Source organism: Miniopterus natalensis, chromosome 19, assembly GCF_054644295.1.
Source record: "Miniopterus natalensis isolate mMinNat1 chromosome 19, mMinNat1.hap1, whole genome shotgun sequence".
Classification (NCBI taxonomy): Eukaryota; Metazoa; Chordata; class Mammalia; order Chiroptera; family Miniopteridae; genus Miniopterus; species Miniopterus natalensis.
This window is the reverse complement of record NC_142099.1, coordinates 37,457,352-37,471,711: the sequence shown is the minus strand read 5'-3', so window position 1 is coordinate 37,471,711 and position 14,360 is coordinate 37,457,352. Positions and strand designations below refer to the sequence as shown.

Below are 14,360 nucleotides of genomic sequence, written 5' to 3'. Positions count from 1 at the left end.
CTTCAGTCTGATGGGTGATCCTCTAGCCACTGAGCCAGACCAGCTAAGGCTTTTCCATTGATGAGAGTGTGAAAGGGAGGGGTCGAGGGAGAGACACAGACAGAAGGAAACCTCAATGTGTCTCGATTTGTTGCCTCCCGGACGGGCCAGGCCAGGGATCAAACCTGCAACGCAGGTACGTGCCCTTGACTGGGAACCAAACCTGCGTCCCTTTGGTGTGCAGGCTGAGCTCTAACCACTGAGGCAAATTGGCCAGGGCTCTCTTAGCTTTTTTTTTTTTTTTTTATATAATTATGAATATATCTTTATTGATTTCAGAGAGAGGAAGGGAGAGGGAGAGAGAGAGATAGAAACATTAGTGATGAAAGAGTCATTGATTGGCTGCAGCCAGCAACCCGGGCATGTGCCCTGACTGGGAATCGAACCCGCATCACCTGGATCCTAGGTCGATGCTCAACTGCTGAGCCACGCCCGGCTGGGCTCTTAGCTTTTTGATACTCAGAACACTTGCTGCCTTTAGTTATATGAAATTGTATGAAACTTCACACGCACGTTGACTCTAATGATGGACGGAACAATACCCTATTTCTAACTAATTCCCTCCCCTTCTCCTTCCCCCATCCCTGTTCTCTAGCGGGGGGGGGGGGCGGGGAAGGCGATGGGGAATATTGGGGCTTCAGTTCTGGATTAGTGAGAATGGTGTGTTTGGACTTAGACCTGTGGTTTGAGATTCAGCTGTGGGACCTTGAGCAAGTCATTGAACTGGATTGATTCTCTAAGTTTGTTTCCTCACTAGAAAAAAAAATACTCAGATAACATCTTGGTGTAGTGGGATTAAATGAGATCGTATCTTCCAAGTGCCATACAAATGAAGAAATTGTAAATCACCTTCAGGGTTCTTTCTTTTCCTAAAGATAACCTCATATTGACCTGGTCTTAGTTTTGTATTCAGACACCAGCCCACAGTGCAAGTTCGCTTGTCACCCCTTCCCTCCAGCTTCCCCCTTTAAGATAAAGTGTTAGAGGGGCAGGGACGGAATATATCCTGGATACGCCATTGCACTGCATATGGAGATGTTATGTAAAACAAAGCCTAGCTACAGCTCCTGCTGCAAGAGTCAGTTGTTGGGGTTGGAACCCTGGCTTCTCTGTCACTTGACTTGGGCAGGTCATTTAACCTCTTTTCCTCAGTCTTCACCATCAGTAGAATGGGTATAATAATACTTTCCATCGTATAGGGTGGTAATAAGTAAACAAGGTCATTTTAAATTGTTGAGCCAAGTACCTAGGACAGGGAGGAAACTGCCTTTTCAGTGTGGACTGTCATCATCATCATCATTTTCGATTGTGGCAGAATACACATAACGTAAAACTTGCTGCCATAACCATATATTCAAGTGTATGTGTCAGTAGTGTTGGGTACATTCACACACTGTGGGCAGCTGATCCTCCTCGATCAGGTAAAACTGAAACTGTATCCACTGAAAGCTCCTGGTTACCCCGCCCCAGGGCCCCTGGCCCCCTTTGCCCTGTGTTTCATGTCTGTGACTGCCCTAGACACCTCCTGTAAGTGGGACCACCTGGTGTTTGTCTTGTTGTGACTATAATTATGCTCAGCCTTGCCCCCTAGAAGTCGCTTGCTCTCTCCTCTTTAGCGTCCTGTAAGCTCGCGGCTGCCTGCTCAGCCCGAGTCAGTAGTGAGTTATTTCCTTTCTGAAGGCAACAGGACACTCGAAGCACCCGTTCATCCTTTGGAAGAGGGCACGTAGGGACATGACCGGGGGGAGGGTGCAGAGTGGAACCTTGGTGGCCCCCTCCCCCCCGACTGTGTGACAGTTGAAACATGCACTCCAGTGGAGAAACGAGTGTAACGAACCTCTGTGTGCCTGGCGTCCCATTTACCACTTACCTAGATTTTTGTGTCTCATTTTAAACAAAGTCTGGAGGTGTGGCTTCATTTGGGAGCGGCTTCCCTGCTCTCAGTTGGGGCACCCTGCAGTTGCTATGGGTGTTGGTGATGTTTTTGTCCCAGATCACTCCGCTCCATGTGTCTGAAGAGGCCACCTGGTTTACCCTGAGGGTGAGGGGCCCGGCACTGTGGACTAGAGCAGAAGGGACCCGCAGAGGCGGGGTGAAAGCCACGGCCTTGGCTCTGTGCTGTGGGTGCTCATTCTGTTAGAGAGAGATGGGGTCAGGGGGCTAGCGATGTCCCATGGGCGCCCAGTCCATTCATAACCCGGAGCCCCCTGGCCCATCAGCACGTCACCAGTGGGCTTTCTTTCCACTTGGCTGCCTTTTTGGTGCCTACATCAGAGCACGAGCAGGGGAGAAAGAAATGGAAACTTTTTGGTGCTTTGCGAAAGGCCATCTGGACGGGAGCAGAAATGACTGCCCCCTCCACCTTCCCTGTGGAGGGGACCCCAGACTCCCTCCCAGGGGGCACACCTGCCCCTCAGCCTCTCACCCATACCACAAGGTGGGAGCCTTGGGCTCTCCCTCCGAAAGCCCTTCTGCAGGGGACGTGCGTCTGTCGGTGACACTGGCGCCCCTCATTCCCCGCGTTCCCTCCTCGCAGTCCTCCGTGTGTGCGAAGATCGTGCAGCTCCTGGGCCAGAACGATGTGGACTACCGCCAGAAGCAGGTGGTCATCCTGAGCCAGGACAGCTTCTACCGGGTCCTCACCTCCGAGCAGAAGGCCAAAGCCCTGAAGGGCCAGTTCAATTTCGATCACCCGGGTGAGTCAGGGAGTCGAGGGTGTAAATTGGTTGATGGAGGAGCTGCTTGACCTCCTGTTTCCTGCCTGGAAATGGAGGCTGAGGGGTGCCTCTCAGGGTTCTGGGGGGCTTCTGTGGAAGCAGTTTTGCAACACAACATGCAGTGCTTGGCTCCCTAGATTCTGGTGGAGTCTGTCCTGAACAAGGGTGATCCTGAGTGAGTGAGCCCGTTGCCCGAGATGGGCCGACCCAGGAGAGACTGTGCACGGCTGGCTGCCGTCTCTGCTCTGAAGCAGCTTGCTTTGCTGTCCCCAGCACCCCACACTGCAGGATCATGTGTGGGTGCGAAACTCACTGGCAGAAGGGAAATGGGGGGTCCAGGGTGGCTGCCTGAGCGACTTGCCTAGATGGTGCCAGTCGGCACACTGCCCCTTCAGGCAGGGGTTCTTTAATGGTCAGAACTGCAGCTTGTGGGCACAGTGCCTGCTCTCCTCCCCTCGGGTCCTGGATAGCTTTCCAGGTTGGCATATGCCCGTTCCCAGGACAGCTGCTGAGCTGAGAGGGAGGAGAGAGCTCCAAGGCCAGGGGAGGACTGTCAAGCAAGAGGAAAAATCCACTTTTCAGAGCTCATTCGCACTCAGGCATGGGGTTTGCATTCTGCTTTGGGCGGAAATCTGTTTTTGGGGGGGCAGTGGGATATGCTTCTCCAGGGTGTGGTGTTCATGTGTGAGGTGCAGGTTTGTAGGAATGCTCTGTGCGTGGGTACAGGAGAAATCACTTAAAAAATGAAGATCGTTTTAACAGTTTGATCTCCTTCAGATGCCTTTGACAATGAACTCATCTTCAAAACTCTCAAAGACATCACTGAAGGGAAAACTGTGCAGATTCCCGTGTACGACTTTGTCTCCCATTCCCGGTGAGTGAGCTGCACCCTGGGTGTCCCCCGCCCCTGGGTTCCCTGCTGCTGTCCTCCCCTCCTGTGCTGCCACCTGTCTGGGAAGGGCGATGACAACAGTCCTTGTGCGTCTTAATGGGAACCGCTCGGACGTGTTTTTCGCTGAAGGCTATGAGGGGTAGCTGGGACTTTCTTCTGTTCCTTCTTCCCTCTGGCCCTTCCTCCTTCCTTCCAGTTGCCCCAGGGCTGGGGGAGGGGCGGGGCTGTTGGGAGGAAACTCAAGCCTGTGTTTGAAAGTTCAGGGATGCCAGGCCCAAGTCCATTCCTGCAGACACCTTTGGAGAAAAGGAGGAATCAGCCTGCTCTTCTCTGTGTCTAGTCTCCATTCAGCAGCAGGTGTTTCTGCCTCGTGGTAAAAGCTCAGACCTGTCAGAAGAGACCTTTTCCACGGTTGTCACTGCCCTTTGCTGGGTCTCCAGTGGGGTCCGAGGGCTGTGTCAGGCTGTGTTAGCCCTGTGTTAAGCCTGAGGGGGGCACTCCAGGCTCCTCGCCGATGCTCTTGCGCCTGTTCCTCGGTGTCCCAGCCTGCTCAGCCTGTCCCCTGCTCTGTGCTTGCAGGAAGGAGGAGACGGTCACTGTCTACCCCGCGGACGTGGTGCTCTTTGAAGGCATTTTGGCCTTCTACTCTCAGGAGGTGCGAGACCTGTTCCAGATGAAGCTCTTTGTGGACACGGATGCTGACACCCGGCTCTCCCGCAGAGGTGCGTCTGCAAGGCCTCCAGTGGCCCTGCTGGTGGCCTGTGATAGGCCCCTATCCCCCCCCCCCCCCCCCCCAAGCCCGTGCCTTCCCTGAGGTGGCTCTAGGATGTCTTGCTGCCCAAATGTTTGGTGATATTTGAGAAGGGATTAGTCAATTACTGTGGTAGTGAAGAGCTTGTGAGCTCAGAGGTAGGTGGGAAATTTATGTTCCCATTTTGCTGGTTGAGTGCCCAGTTTCTTGTGAGACACCACAAGCATCACAGTGGACGGAAGTGAGTGAAGGACACCCGGATGCAGGTGCCTGCAGCACTTGGTGCCTCGCCTAGCCAGCCTCTTGCTCTGGCTCCTTAGTTTCCATCACTGTCTAGCAGCTCCAGAGCAAAGCTGGTTGTTCCTTCTGGGAACTTACTGGGCATCGCCCGGTGTCCTGGAGTCACAGCTGTTCTCGGGCTGGGAGCTAAGTCTGAATTCAGCTCTGGAGGGCTTGGAGCAGAGAGTGCAGGAGGCTGCGTGGAGGAAGAGGTCAGGACTCGGATGTGGTGAGGTGATGACATGGGCAACCACAGAGGTACACAGTGCAAGTGCACACACACATGTGAAGATTGCACACAGGGCTGCCTGAGGTGGTTTTGCTGATCTGGAGGACAGGCAGGGCTGTCATTGTCATCACAGTGGAAGGGGAGTAGGGAGGTGAAGAGAGGTGAGAGAGGGCCCAGCAGAGGCTGTGGCGTGGGGTGACGAGGAGAGGAATGAAGGCTGACTCACGCTTTCATGGAGACGGGAAGAGGCAAGGCTGGCCCTGGTCACAGAGCAGTCATTGGTGGATCAGGTTTGCTGAGTTCCAGCCCAGAGCCTTCTGACCTCAGCATCTGGGAAATGTGCCCAGTTTGTGAAACAGATTTGCAGCTGTTTCAGTTCTGTGGCCTCATTGTAAGAACTGCACATGGAACCAACACAACGTGCAGAAACCAGTCCCGGGTTCTGCCTTCCAAGTAGGAACAGGAACCACGCTGCTGGCTGGGGCGTGACTTCTGCTCCGGGGCGGGCGCAGGCGGGTAGAGCTCTGTGATGGGCCTGGATTCAGTCCTAGTAGAGCTCCAGCTGGCTTTGAGATGTTGGTGGCTCTCCTGACCTCCCAGGTTTGGATTTCTTTATGGGTAACTGGGATACAGGCCTGGGTTTTAGGGTCATTACTCTGGCTAGGTAGGAGTTGCATGGCCTTTCATGCTGGATAGTTAAGGCCCGAGCATGACTGTTCCTCACACATCTGCCTTAGGGCCTGGCTTATCCCCTAAACCACAAACCCCGTCCCACCTGAGCTGGTCTGCCCTGGGTCCACGTTAAGTACATTAGGGGGAGAGCATTAGGGGGGCACAAGGGGAAAGACACGAGTCTTGTGAACTGATGTGAGTCCCCGTCACCGTTTAGTGGCTGGGTAACCTTGGGCACACTGTGTTAACCTCTTCATGCCTATTCTATTGATTACCTGATGAGTTGTGACATTGGAGATGAGGCAGGTATTATGAGTGGCGGGGCACCAATCAATCAATATTGGTGTGTAGATTGGAAATCCATGAGTTGGTGACACCAGCAGGTGGTGTGGAAGTGCTGGAATGTGTGTGCGCGAGCAAGAGAGACAGAGACAGAGGCACCACCCAGGAAGTTAGCTCCAGGTTCTGCGTCCTGGCCTTATCCTTGGAATCCAGCAAACGTGAGCCTCTCGCTCAAGCAGATACCAGGGTGGAGATGGAACAGAAAACCCTCCTTCCCTTGTCCTGGTGCTTCTGTGAAATGGGGGGGAGACGGGATGGCAGCCCCCTGGGGGTTCCGTAGGCTGAGCTCTGCAGCTCCACCTTCCCGATGCTCCAGGGAAGGTGCTGCGTCTCCCTGCGGATCTGTTGGTGAGTCACTTCCCTGGTGGACTTCCCCACATGCTGTTTCTACAGATTCCTTCTCCGTCTAAGCGGGACAAAGGGCATGCCTGGCATGTGCTTGGGGGGGGCGGTGCCAGTAAAGAGGAGTAGTCAGGAGCAGCTGCTGGGCATGACAACATTCCTGCAGACTTGTCCGTCTGTGCGTCACACCCTTGAATGGGAGGGGCGCCTGCCTTTGCATCGCAGCCCTGGAGAGAGATGTTACCGTGGGTGCCTCCTTCCCCAGGGTGCCTCTGGTTATTCATCCTTCCCCTGCCAAAGGATCTGGGCTCCGGGAAGAATCCATGTGGGGACCTGGGACAGCTCTTGAAGTGAATTGACTTAATCCCTGAGGAATTGTATTTATTCCTGGTCTTACTTGTTTTTTAATTTATTGATTTGAGAGAGAGAGAGAAACACCGATGTTGTCCCACTTATTGATGATTCATTGGTTGATTCTTGTATGTGCCCTGACCTGGGTTTGAACCTGCAACCTTGGCATATCAGGACGACGCTCTAACCAACTGAGCTACCTGGCCAGGGCCCCAGGTCCTTCTGAATGGTGTCCGTGGCTTTGGCTGAGCAGAAGAGGGACGGTGGCTTTGGAAGGGCCAAGGCGGATGCCAGGAGAGGATGGTGGATGGACATGCGGTATCCTGCTCTTGACCTGCCTCTGACTGGCCTGTCCTGTCCCAGGAACAGTTATGCCAGGTCACAGTGATGGCCAGGGAGTGGCTTTGAGTCCCTGTGGTTTCCGCTTTGTGCCAAGAGCTTGTCCGGACTCGGTCCTCAGCTTTCCCTGTGTCCCCACGGCCAAGGAGCAGGCTGACTGGCGCCCGTGCTGCTGCTGTGGAGGGAGGGTCCTACCTGTTCAAGGAGACGGCTCCATGGAGGGGCCCCGGGGAGAGATGGACGGGCCTTTAGATTTTCAGTGTTCCCAGTGTCTGGGCGACATTCTCGCCCTTTCCTGTTTCTTGTGCAGGGTAGAAACCGCAGGATGAGTCTTCCTTCCCCTGTGTGTGTGTATGTGTCTCTGTGTGTCTGTGTATTTGTGTGCTGCGTGTTGTGTGTTGTGTGTATGCGTGTGTCCTGCGGTCCCCTACCTGCACTGCACCCCGGCCCCCACCTTTCCAGCTACTGTGCGGGCTCCCCGCTCTCGCTGGGTCTGACCTGGGTCCCACCCTCCTGTGCTCTGTTCCATCAGGGAGCTGTCCCTGTCCTCAAGCTCCCTCAGTCTCTGCCGTCGTTGTCGTAGAGACTAAGGCTTACTGCACACACAGCTGCGTGCCCATCACCCTGTGTCCCTCGGTGACAGCTGTGAGGAAGGGAATGTCACTGTCCTTTTCACAGTGGGGGGAGTGAACTCCACAGAGATGAGGCAACTTGTCTGAGGTGACAGAGGCCGCCGTTGGTGGGGTTAGGACTCAGATCCAGGGCTGTTTGGCCCCCATTTCTCTCGATGGGGGAGCAAGAAAAGCGGCCTCTGGGCTCCAGAGCAGACTCACGGTGGCCGGCCTGCTCTGTGCCTGGCTGTTCACCCTCCAGCGTGTGCAGGAGGGACTGTCAGGTGTGCAAGGTCCGGGGCTGCAGGCCTGGGCCGAGGATGTGGTGCGTGTGCCTGCATGTGCTGGGCGGGGCGGGGGGTCCTGCCTATGAACTTGGTCAGTGGCGTGTGAAAAGCACGTCTTGCGACATAGTCCGGCCTCGGGCTCTTGCAGGGCTTTAAGGAAAGCGCCTGAGCAAGCAGCATGTTTGTTTTGTCCCAGTTCTGATAGCCTTTTGCCCTGGCTTCCTCTTTTGTGTGGCCTTTATCTGGGGATGTGTGAAGGATCGGCGGTCATAGTGCTGTGTGTCTTGGCCAAGTTCCTATGGGTCAGACTCCTGGAGGCCGGTGGCGTGGAGCCTGCAGAGCCTGTGTCAAAATGCCCCAGGGGACAGACCATTTCCTGCCCGGGTACAGCCCGCTTTGGTCTTCTCTGGTCTGGGTGGACAGTTGGAGGGGTTATCAGGCAAAGTCCTGCCTGTTGGGGACCGTCCAGCTGTTTATTCCTGGGGCTCACATGGGAAGGCTGTTTGTAAATTGAGGAGCTGGAGGAAGTCGGGTGGTAGCAGTGGTACCGAGCTCCAGCCACCTGGTCTCCCCACCACGGGCCTGCCTGGGTCCCTGCCTGCTCCTGGGCGCCTGTGTGCGTATAGACAAGCTTGTTCAGGTGTGGCTTTCCAGAAATCCACTCACAAGCATTCCCTGGGTTTGTTTACAGTGGAATTCATCCCACACCTGAGTCTGTAACCTGAGAAATGGTTGGGAGGTACCAGGGGCCACTGTATATGATTGGGGATGGATGATGCCATTTTGGGGTGGGGGTGAAAGATTTCACAGCTCATGCTACTACTAAGATTTTTTTAAAACCCTCACCTGAGGATATTTTTTTTCATTGCTTTTCAGAGAGAGTGGAAGGGAGGGAGGGAAGTGGGGGAAGGATGGAGAGAGAGAAATAGAGAGAGAAAGAAACTCACGTGAGAGAGACACATTGACTGGTTGACTCCCGAATTCACCCCAACTGGGGGGCAGGGAGCGAACCCTCCACCCTTTGGTGCTCAAGCCAGTGCTCTAACCACTGAGCAACACTGGCCAGGGCAACCGCTACTAAGATTTAAAGTTACATCTGTGGGGAGGAGCTGTTTTAAAATTTTTTTTAAAATTTGATTTTCGAGTGGGAGGAAGAGAGCAGGAGAGAGAGAAAGAGAGAAACATTGATGTGAGAGAGAAACATGGATTGGTTGCCTTCCACCCACACCCTGACCCCACAACCAGGATATGTGCCCCGACCAGGGATCGAACCTGTGACCCTTCTCTGCACAGGACAGTGATCCAACCGACTGAGCCACACAGGCCAGGGCTGGAGGGCCTGTTTTGATTGACAGACTCACTTTTCATGCACACCACTGAGTTTGGGGGAAACTGAGGCTTGGGGAGGCTAACGTACTGTGGCAGAGCCAGGATCCCGGTCTCTTAGGCAGACCCTTTCCATTTTGGACAAAGGACTGTTTAAAAGGCATTTGAATATCCCTGAATAACACTGCCCAGGAGGAACACGGTGAGCTTGGGTCAGTCTGGGCTGCTTCCCAGGTTGACCCATCTTTCCCTGCACCATGGTTTCCTCACCTTTCCCTGAGTCATTCCCTATTTGCGAACCTCTGTGCGTGACTAGGCAGGAATGGCTGACCACAGAGGGACCCCTGCCTGCTCCCCCTCTACAGGGCCTGCAGCGGGGGTGGGGCGAGCCTGGCGAGATGAGGTGGGCACCTCAGTAGAGGGTCGCTGATGGCACACAGGTGCTGGGGACAGGAGGCAGGTGGGCCCAGGAGAAAGTGTCTTGGCAGTGTGCCCCCTCCACCAGGAAGCCCACCACCTTGGGGACCAGTCTGCCTCCTGTTGTGAGCTCTCCAGGATGGTCCAGCTCTTTGTTCACACTGCAGTTTATTGGGGTCAAATGCTGCTTGAACCAAGGAGCCTGTGAATAGCCTTTGCCTCTGAGAGCACTGTGTCATAGCTGGATTTGACTGCAGCAAGATGTAGAAATGAGACTCGTTTCCCCTGAAGCTGCTGCCAACCCGCTCTTGGTCACGTCTCAGGTCCAGCTTGTGGACTCTCCGGAGGCCTCGGGGGCCCAAGAGCCAGGTCTGCCTCTAGAAGGCAAACGTGTGCTGGCTCCGGCATGATTTCCGATCCGTTTCTCCTTCTTTACAGTATTAAGAGACATCAGCGAGAGAGGGAGGGACCTGGAGCAGATTCTATCCCAGTACATTACGTTCGTCAAGCCTGCCTTCGAGGAGTTCTGCTTGCCGGTGAGTTGCACTCCTGGTTTGTATTTTGTTGAGTTTAAAATTTAATCACACACAAAGGCATGTGAGTTGAGGAAGCTCCCCAGCTCAAAGTTCACTGCTCTGTCGGCCCTCTACCCCGAGGTCCTGGGCGAGGGTGGCCTCTGGTGCTTTGCATCCCCGTTGGGGGTCCCTTAGGATCATGCCATTCAGTCCCAGCAAGCTCTGCGTCTTGTGGCTGGGCTCCTGGCGTGAGCCCTTTATTGAAGGTGCGTCACAGCTTGGCACAGATTCGGCTGTTGGGACCTGGGAAAGGTCTGTGGTGGGTGGAGTGTGTGTGTGTGTGTGTGTGTGTGTGCGGGGGGGGGGGGTGTCCTCCACTGCAGGGTCTTCCCCTGACCCTTGTCACTGCAGCTGAGCCTGCTGTGAGCTCGTGTGGCCCTGATGCGTCCCCACTGGGAAGGGTGCCATGCTGGGGAAGCTTCGCACGTCTGCCCTGGTGCAGCCCTGCAGCGAGGAGGCCTTCAGAGCAGGAAGGTGGGGGCAGGGGGAGTCCTCAGCTTCCTGGGGAAGGACAGTAAATACTGAGGGAGACCACCAGGGGCCAGGTGTTGGGGGGCGGCCTGCAGTGGAGGAAGGGGACTTCCACACCCAGTCATGTGTGTTCCCCAGGTTGACCAAGCCCTCGTCTAGCTCCTTAAGGATTTATAGTTCAGCTCTGAGAAGGGGAGAGGGTGGGGCTCATTTTGGTTTGGGTGATATTGTGGGGGCCTGGGGGCTATGAGAAGAGGTACAGAGTGAGGCCGAGGTCCTTTCTCCTTTCCTGGAAAAACAAGCTTCCAGGCTGCCTTTGTTCCTCTGTCTGTTAGCAGGTCTTGCATCAGAAGGGCCTTGACTGTTTCCGATCGGAGTGAGGCAGACTCTGAGCCAGCATGGGAACCTCGAGGACTGGGTTACAGGCTTAGGTTTCTGGGAACAGGGCAGAGCAGCCTGGCAGCCTGAAATTCTACCCATCATCCAGCCGTCTGTCTGAGGACCACTCCTCTTGTTCACATAATAATCAGGACACAAACTAAGTTTTATTAGTGGGTGTAAATTAGAGTTAACTGCCAGTTTTCCACTGTTTAAGTTAGTTGCGTCGGGGCTCAGAATTCTGCACAAAGATTTTCTGGGTTGTTTCATTTCCACCATCCATTCTCTGGGTGCTCAGGGAGACCCGGTTGCTCCTGTGTGAGCCCGGAGCTTGGACCCGATTGCTCAGGTCGGCTTGGGTCGAGGCCCTGACACAGTTGTGTTTCACTCGTTCTAGTTTGGACACTGCACAGGGTTAAGATGCTCGTGTTGTTTATGTGGTCTTACCGTAAACCTGGGTTATACACCTCGACACAGCTCTTTGGAAAATGGTTCACAAAATCTCAGTAAATTAAATAAAAAAGGATTTTGTGTTAATTGTACCCTTTAAAAAAAATAGTGTAATAACAGCCAGTGAGATGGGGCCAACTTTCTCTGGATTTACCCTAGAGCTGGACAGGCTGCAGAGGATTCCAAGGTGGCCTGCTCCCTGGGAAGTCTGGGCTTCACTGATTCATACTTTTCCTTGTGGTGAGGAAACAGTTGCAGATTTGGTTTCAAAGACCATGTTCTCTGAGTAGGTTCTAACTGAAACCATGTTGAATGTTAGTAATGAGATCTCGAGGAAAAGCTGGTTGATTGATTGATTGATTGATTGATTTGAGAGGGGATGGGGAGAGAAATATTCTATATGTGCCCTGACCTGAGATTGAACCTGCAACCTTCGCATATTGGGACGACACTCTAACCAACTGAGCTACCTGGCCAGAGTTGACTTATTATAATTTAGATAAAGCTGGTAAAAAGTACATTTGAAGCCTGAGGCTGCTTCCTCTGGGGTCTGTAGAGAGAAGGCTGCCCCTTCCCCACATTCCCTCAGAGAGGGGTGTGGGTCAGTTTCTCTCTGAACTCCTCTTTAATGCATTGTAAATATCTTTTTTTGCAGACAAAGAAATATGCAGACGTGATCATTCCTAGAGGTGTAGACAATCTAGGTGAGTCCTGGTGGGGCATCGTACTTAGGGGCAGGGCGTGGTGACCAAGCGAGGCTCTACAGAGTGGCTGACCCACGGAAAGGAATTTCTACCCCCCCCCCCCCCCCCCGGCGGCCTTGGACACTGTCCCCTGTGAATGTGCACCTATATACGTGGCACACATGTGGACTCTTATTCTCTGGCCGAAATCAGAGGTGTGCAAACACCCTGCCTTCTCACTCTCTTTATACTTTATTTCAATTTTTCTCCATTTGAAATGTTTAATTTTTGCTGAGCCATTTGAGAATTTGTCACAGCTGTGACTGTTTCACTATTTCCTGACTTCCCTCAACCTTTTTTTTTTTTTTTAATATTTCTTTATTGATTTCAGAGGGAGAGAGAGAGAAACATCAATGATGAGAGAGTCATTGATCGGCTGCCTCCTGCGCCCCCCCCCCCCCCACACACACACTGGGGATCGAGCCTGAAACCTGGGCATATGTCCTGATTGGAAGTCGAACCTTGATCTCCTGGGTCCTAGGTCAGTGCTTTACCGCTGCGCCACGCCAGCTGGGCTCAGCCTGTCCTCCTTTTTTAGGACAGTGGAGTTTTGTAGGATAGCCCTCCACCTGGGTTTGTCTTTGGGTCCCCACAACTGGGTTGAGTTGGCACAACCTGGACAACACTTGGGAGACGCTTTGTTCTTTGTGCATCACCCCAGAAAGCACTTGATGCCTGTCTGGGTTTGGTGCTGTAATTAGTTATGTGCATAATTCGTTTCTAATGATAAGAAAGGAGAGCCCCGTGTTAGATCATCTTTGGAGGAGAGGCCTCCCATGGGTTGCTCTGCTTGGGATGGAGAGCTGGGAGGTTTCCCAGCGGACGGGTCACAGCTCATGGATGGTGTCAGAGGGGCCAGTCCTCGCACCTGCAGGGTTTGGGCTGATGGCTTTCATGCCACCATGACTCTGACCGTCTGATAAGAAGCCATTTATTAAGGGTGTCTTGTGTCCCAGGCATTGCCTGTCTTACTCTGGGAACTCTCCAGTGGGGGGGTCACACCAGCCCCATGGGGGGCTTGGGGAGGTTGAGTTACCTTCTGCTCCGGGCGTCCCTAACGCTTGCTCGCCTCTGTCCCCCAGTGGCCATCAACCTCATCGTGCAGCACATTCAGGACATTCTCAATGGAGGGCTTTCCAAGCGGCAGACCAACGGCTATCTCAACGGCTACACCCCTGCCCGCAAGAGGCAGGCCTCGGAGTCCAGCAGCCGGCCGCATTGACCCACACCCTGGACCCCGCCCACTGTAGGACAGGGGCTCCGGCCGTCTGTACATACGGTTTCCTAGGACTCTACTTATTTAAGAAAACAACATGGAAAAGAAATGCCTTTGTTATCGAAACGGAACCTGACCCCGAGCTTACGTGACAAACTGTGCCAACTACTACTGGCGATGCCAATGTGTAACCAGTTATAAATACATATATATATAAAAGGGTCTATTTTTGTGTAAATGTACAAATACTGTAAAGCCGTTTGCTGTTAAGTATTTTGCAGGAGGGCCTGCGTTGATGTTTGGGGACTGGAGCTGGAGCTTCCCCAGGGGGAAGTGGCCCGTCGTGCCCACGTGGGCGGGCTGGCACCTGGGAGGTGGGGAGCCCAGGAGGCTCACGTCTTAGGCTCTGGGCTCCTGCAGAATGCACCTCCTCGGAGCTGGAGCTTAATGATAAATCGATGAGATACTTTTTTTTTTGGTTGAAATTAGCAAGACCTCAACTGAAAATCAACTCAGGGATGGGCCCTTCAGAGAGCGCGTCTTTTGCATTGTCCCAACGGCCCACCCTGCGCCCACCTCTGGCTGCTGGGGCATCGCTTGACGACTCCCTCCTTACTCACCCTCGTCTTGGTCTCTCCAAAGCCAGAACTTCCTGTCCCTCGTTCCTGGCAGGGATGGGACTCCCAGGGAAGACACAGAGCAGATTCCCGAGCTTTTCCCAGACTGAGGAGCGCAGTCGCCCCTTGCAGTCTGGGTGTTGGTGAGGGCTTCTGCTGGCAGGAGGACAGCTGGCAGCCCCTCACAGGGTGACAACAGAGTTCTGCCTGCGTAGGGCAGTAGCTTTTGTCACCCAGATGGGATTTGTAGTGAGATGGGGTGGTGGCAGGCATCTTCAGCAGCGTCCTCGCTGGCAGCTTCGCAGATGGGGTGACT

General features: G+C 53.9%; 1 protein-coding gene across 1 annotated transcript in view; it reads left to right on the top strand.

Annotated features, from left to right (window-relative positions):
* Positions 1-13,651, top strand: part of UCK2 (uridine-cytidine kinase 2) — a 59,919-nt gene extending 46,268 nt beyond the window's left edge. The window contains exons 2-7 of the mRNA XM_087827638.1: positions 2,576-2,735; positions 3,534-3,630; positions 4,228-4,370; positions 10,033-10,130; positions 12,124-12,172; positions 13,294-13,651. Coding sequence (XP_087683764.1) covers positions 2,576-2,735; positions 3,534-3,630; positions 4,228-4,370; positions 10,033-10,130; positions 12,124-12,172; positions 13,294-13,433 — 687 coding nt within the window. The 3' untranslated portion in view covers positions 13,434-13,651. The remainder of the gene's footprint in view (positions 1-2,575; positions 2,736-3,533; positions 3,631-4,227; positions 4,371-10,032; positions 10,131-12,123; positions 12,173-13,293) is intronic.
* Positions 13,652-14,360: the final 709 nt, after the last annotated feature.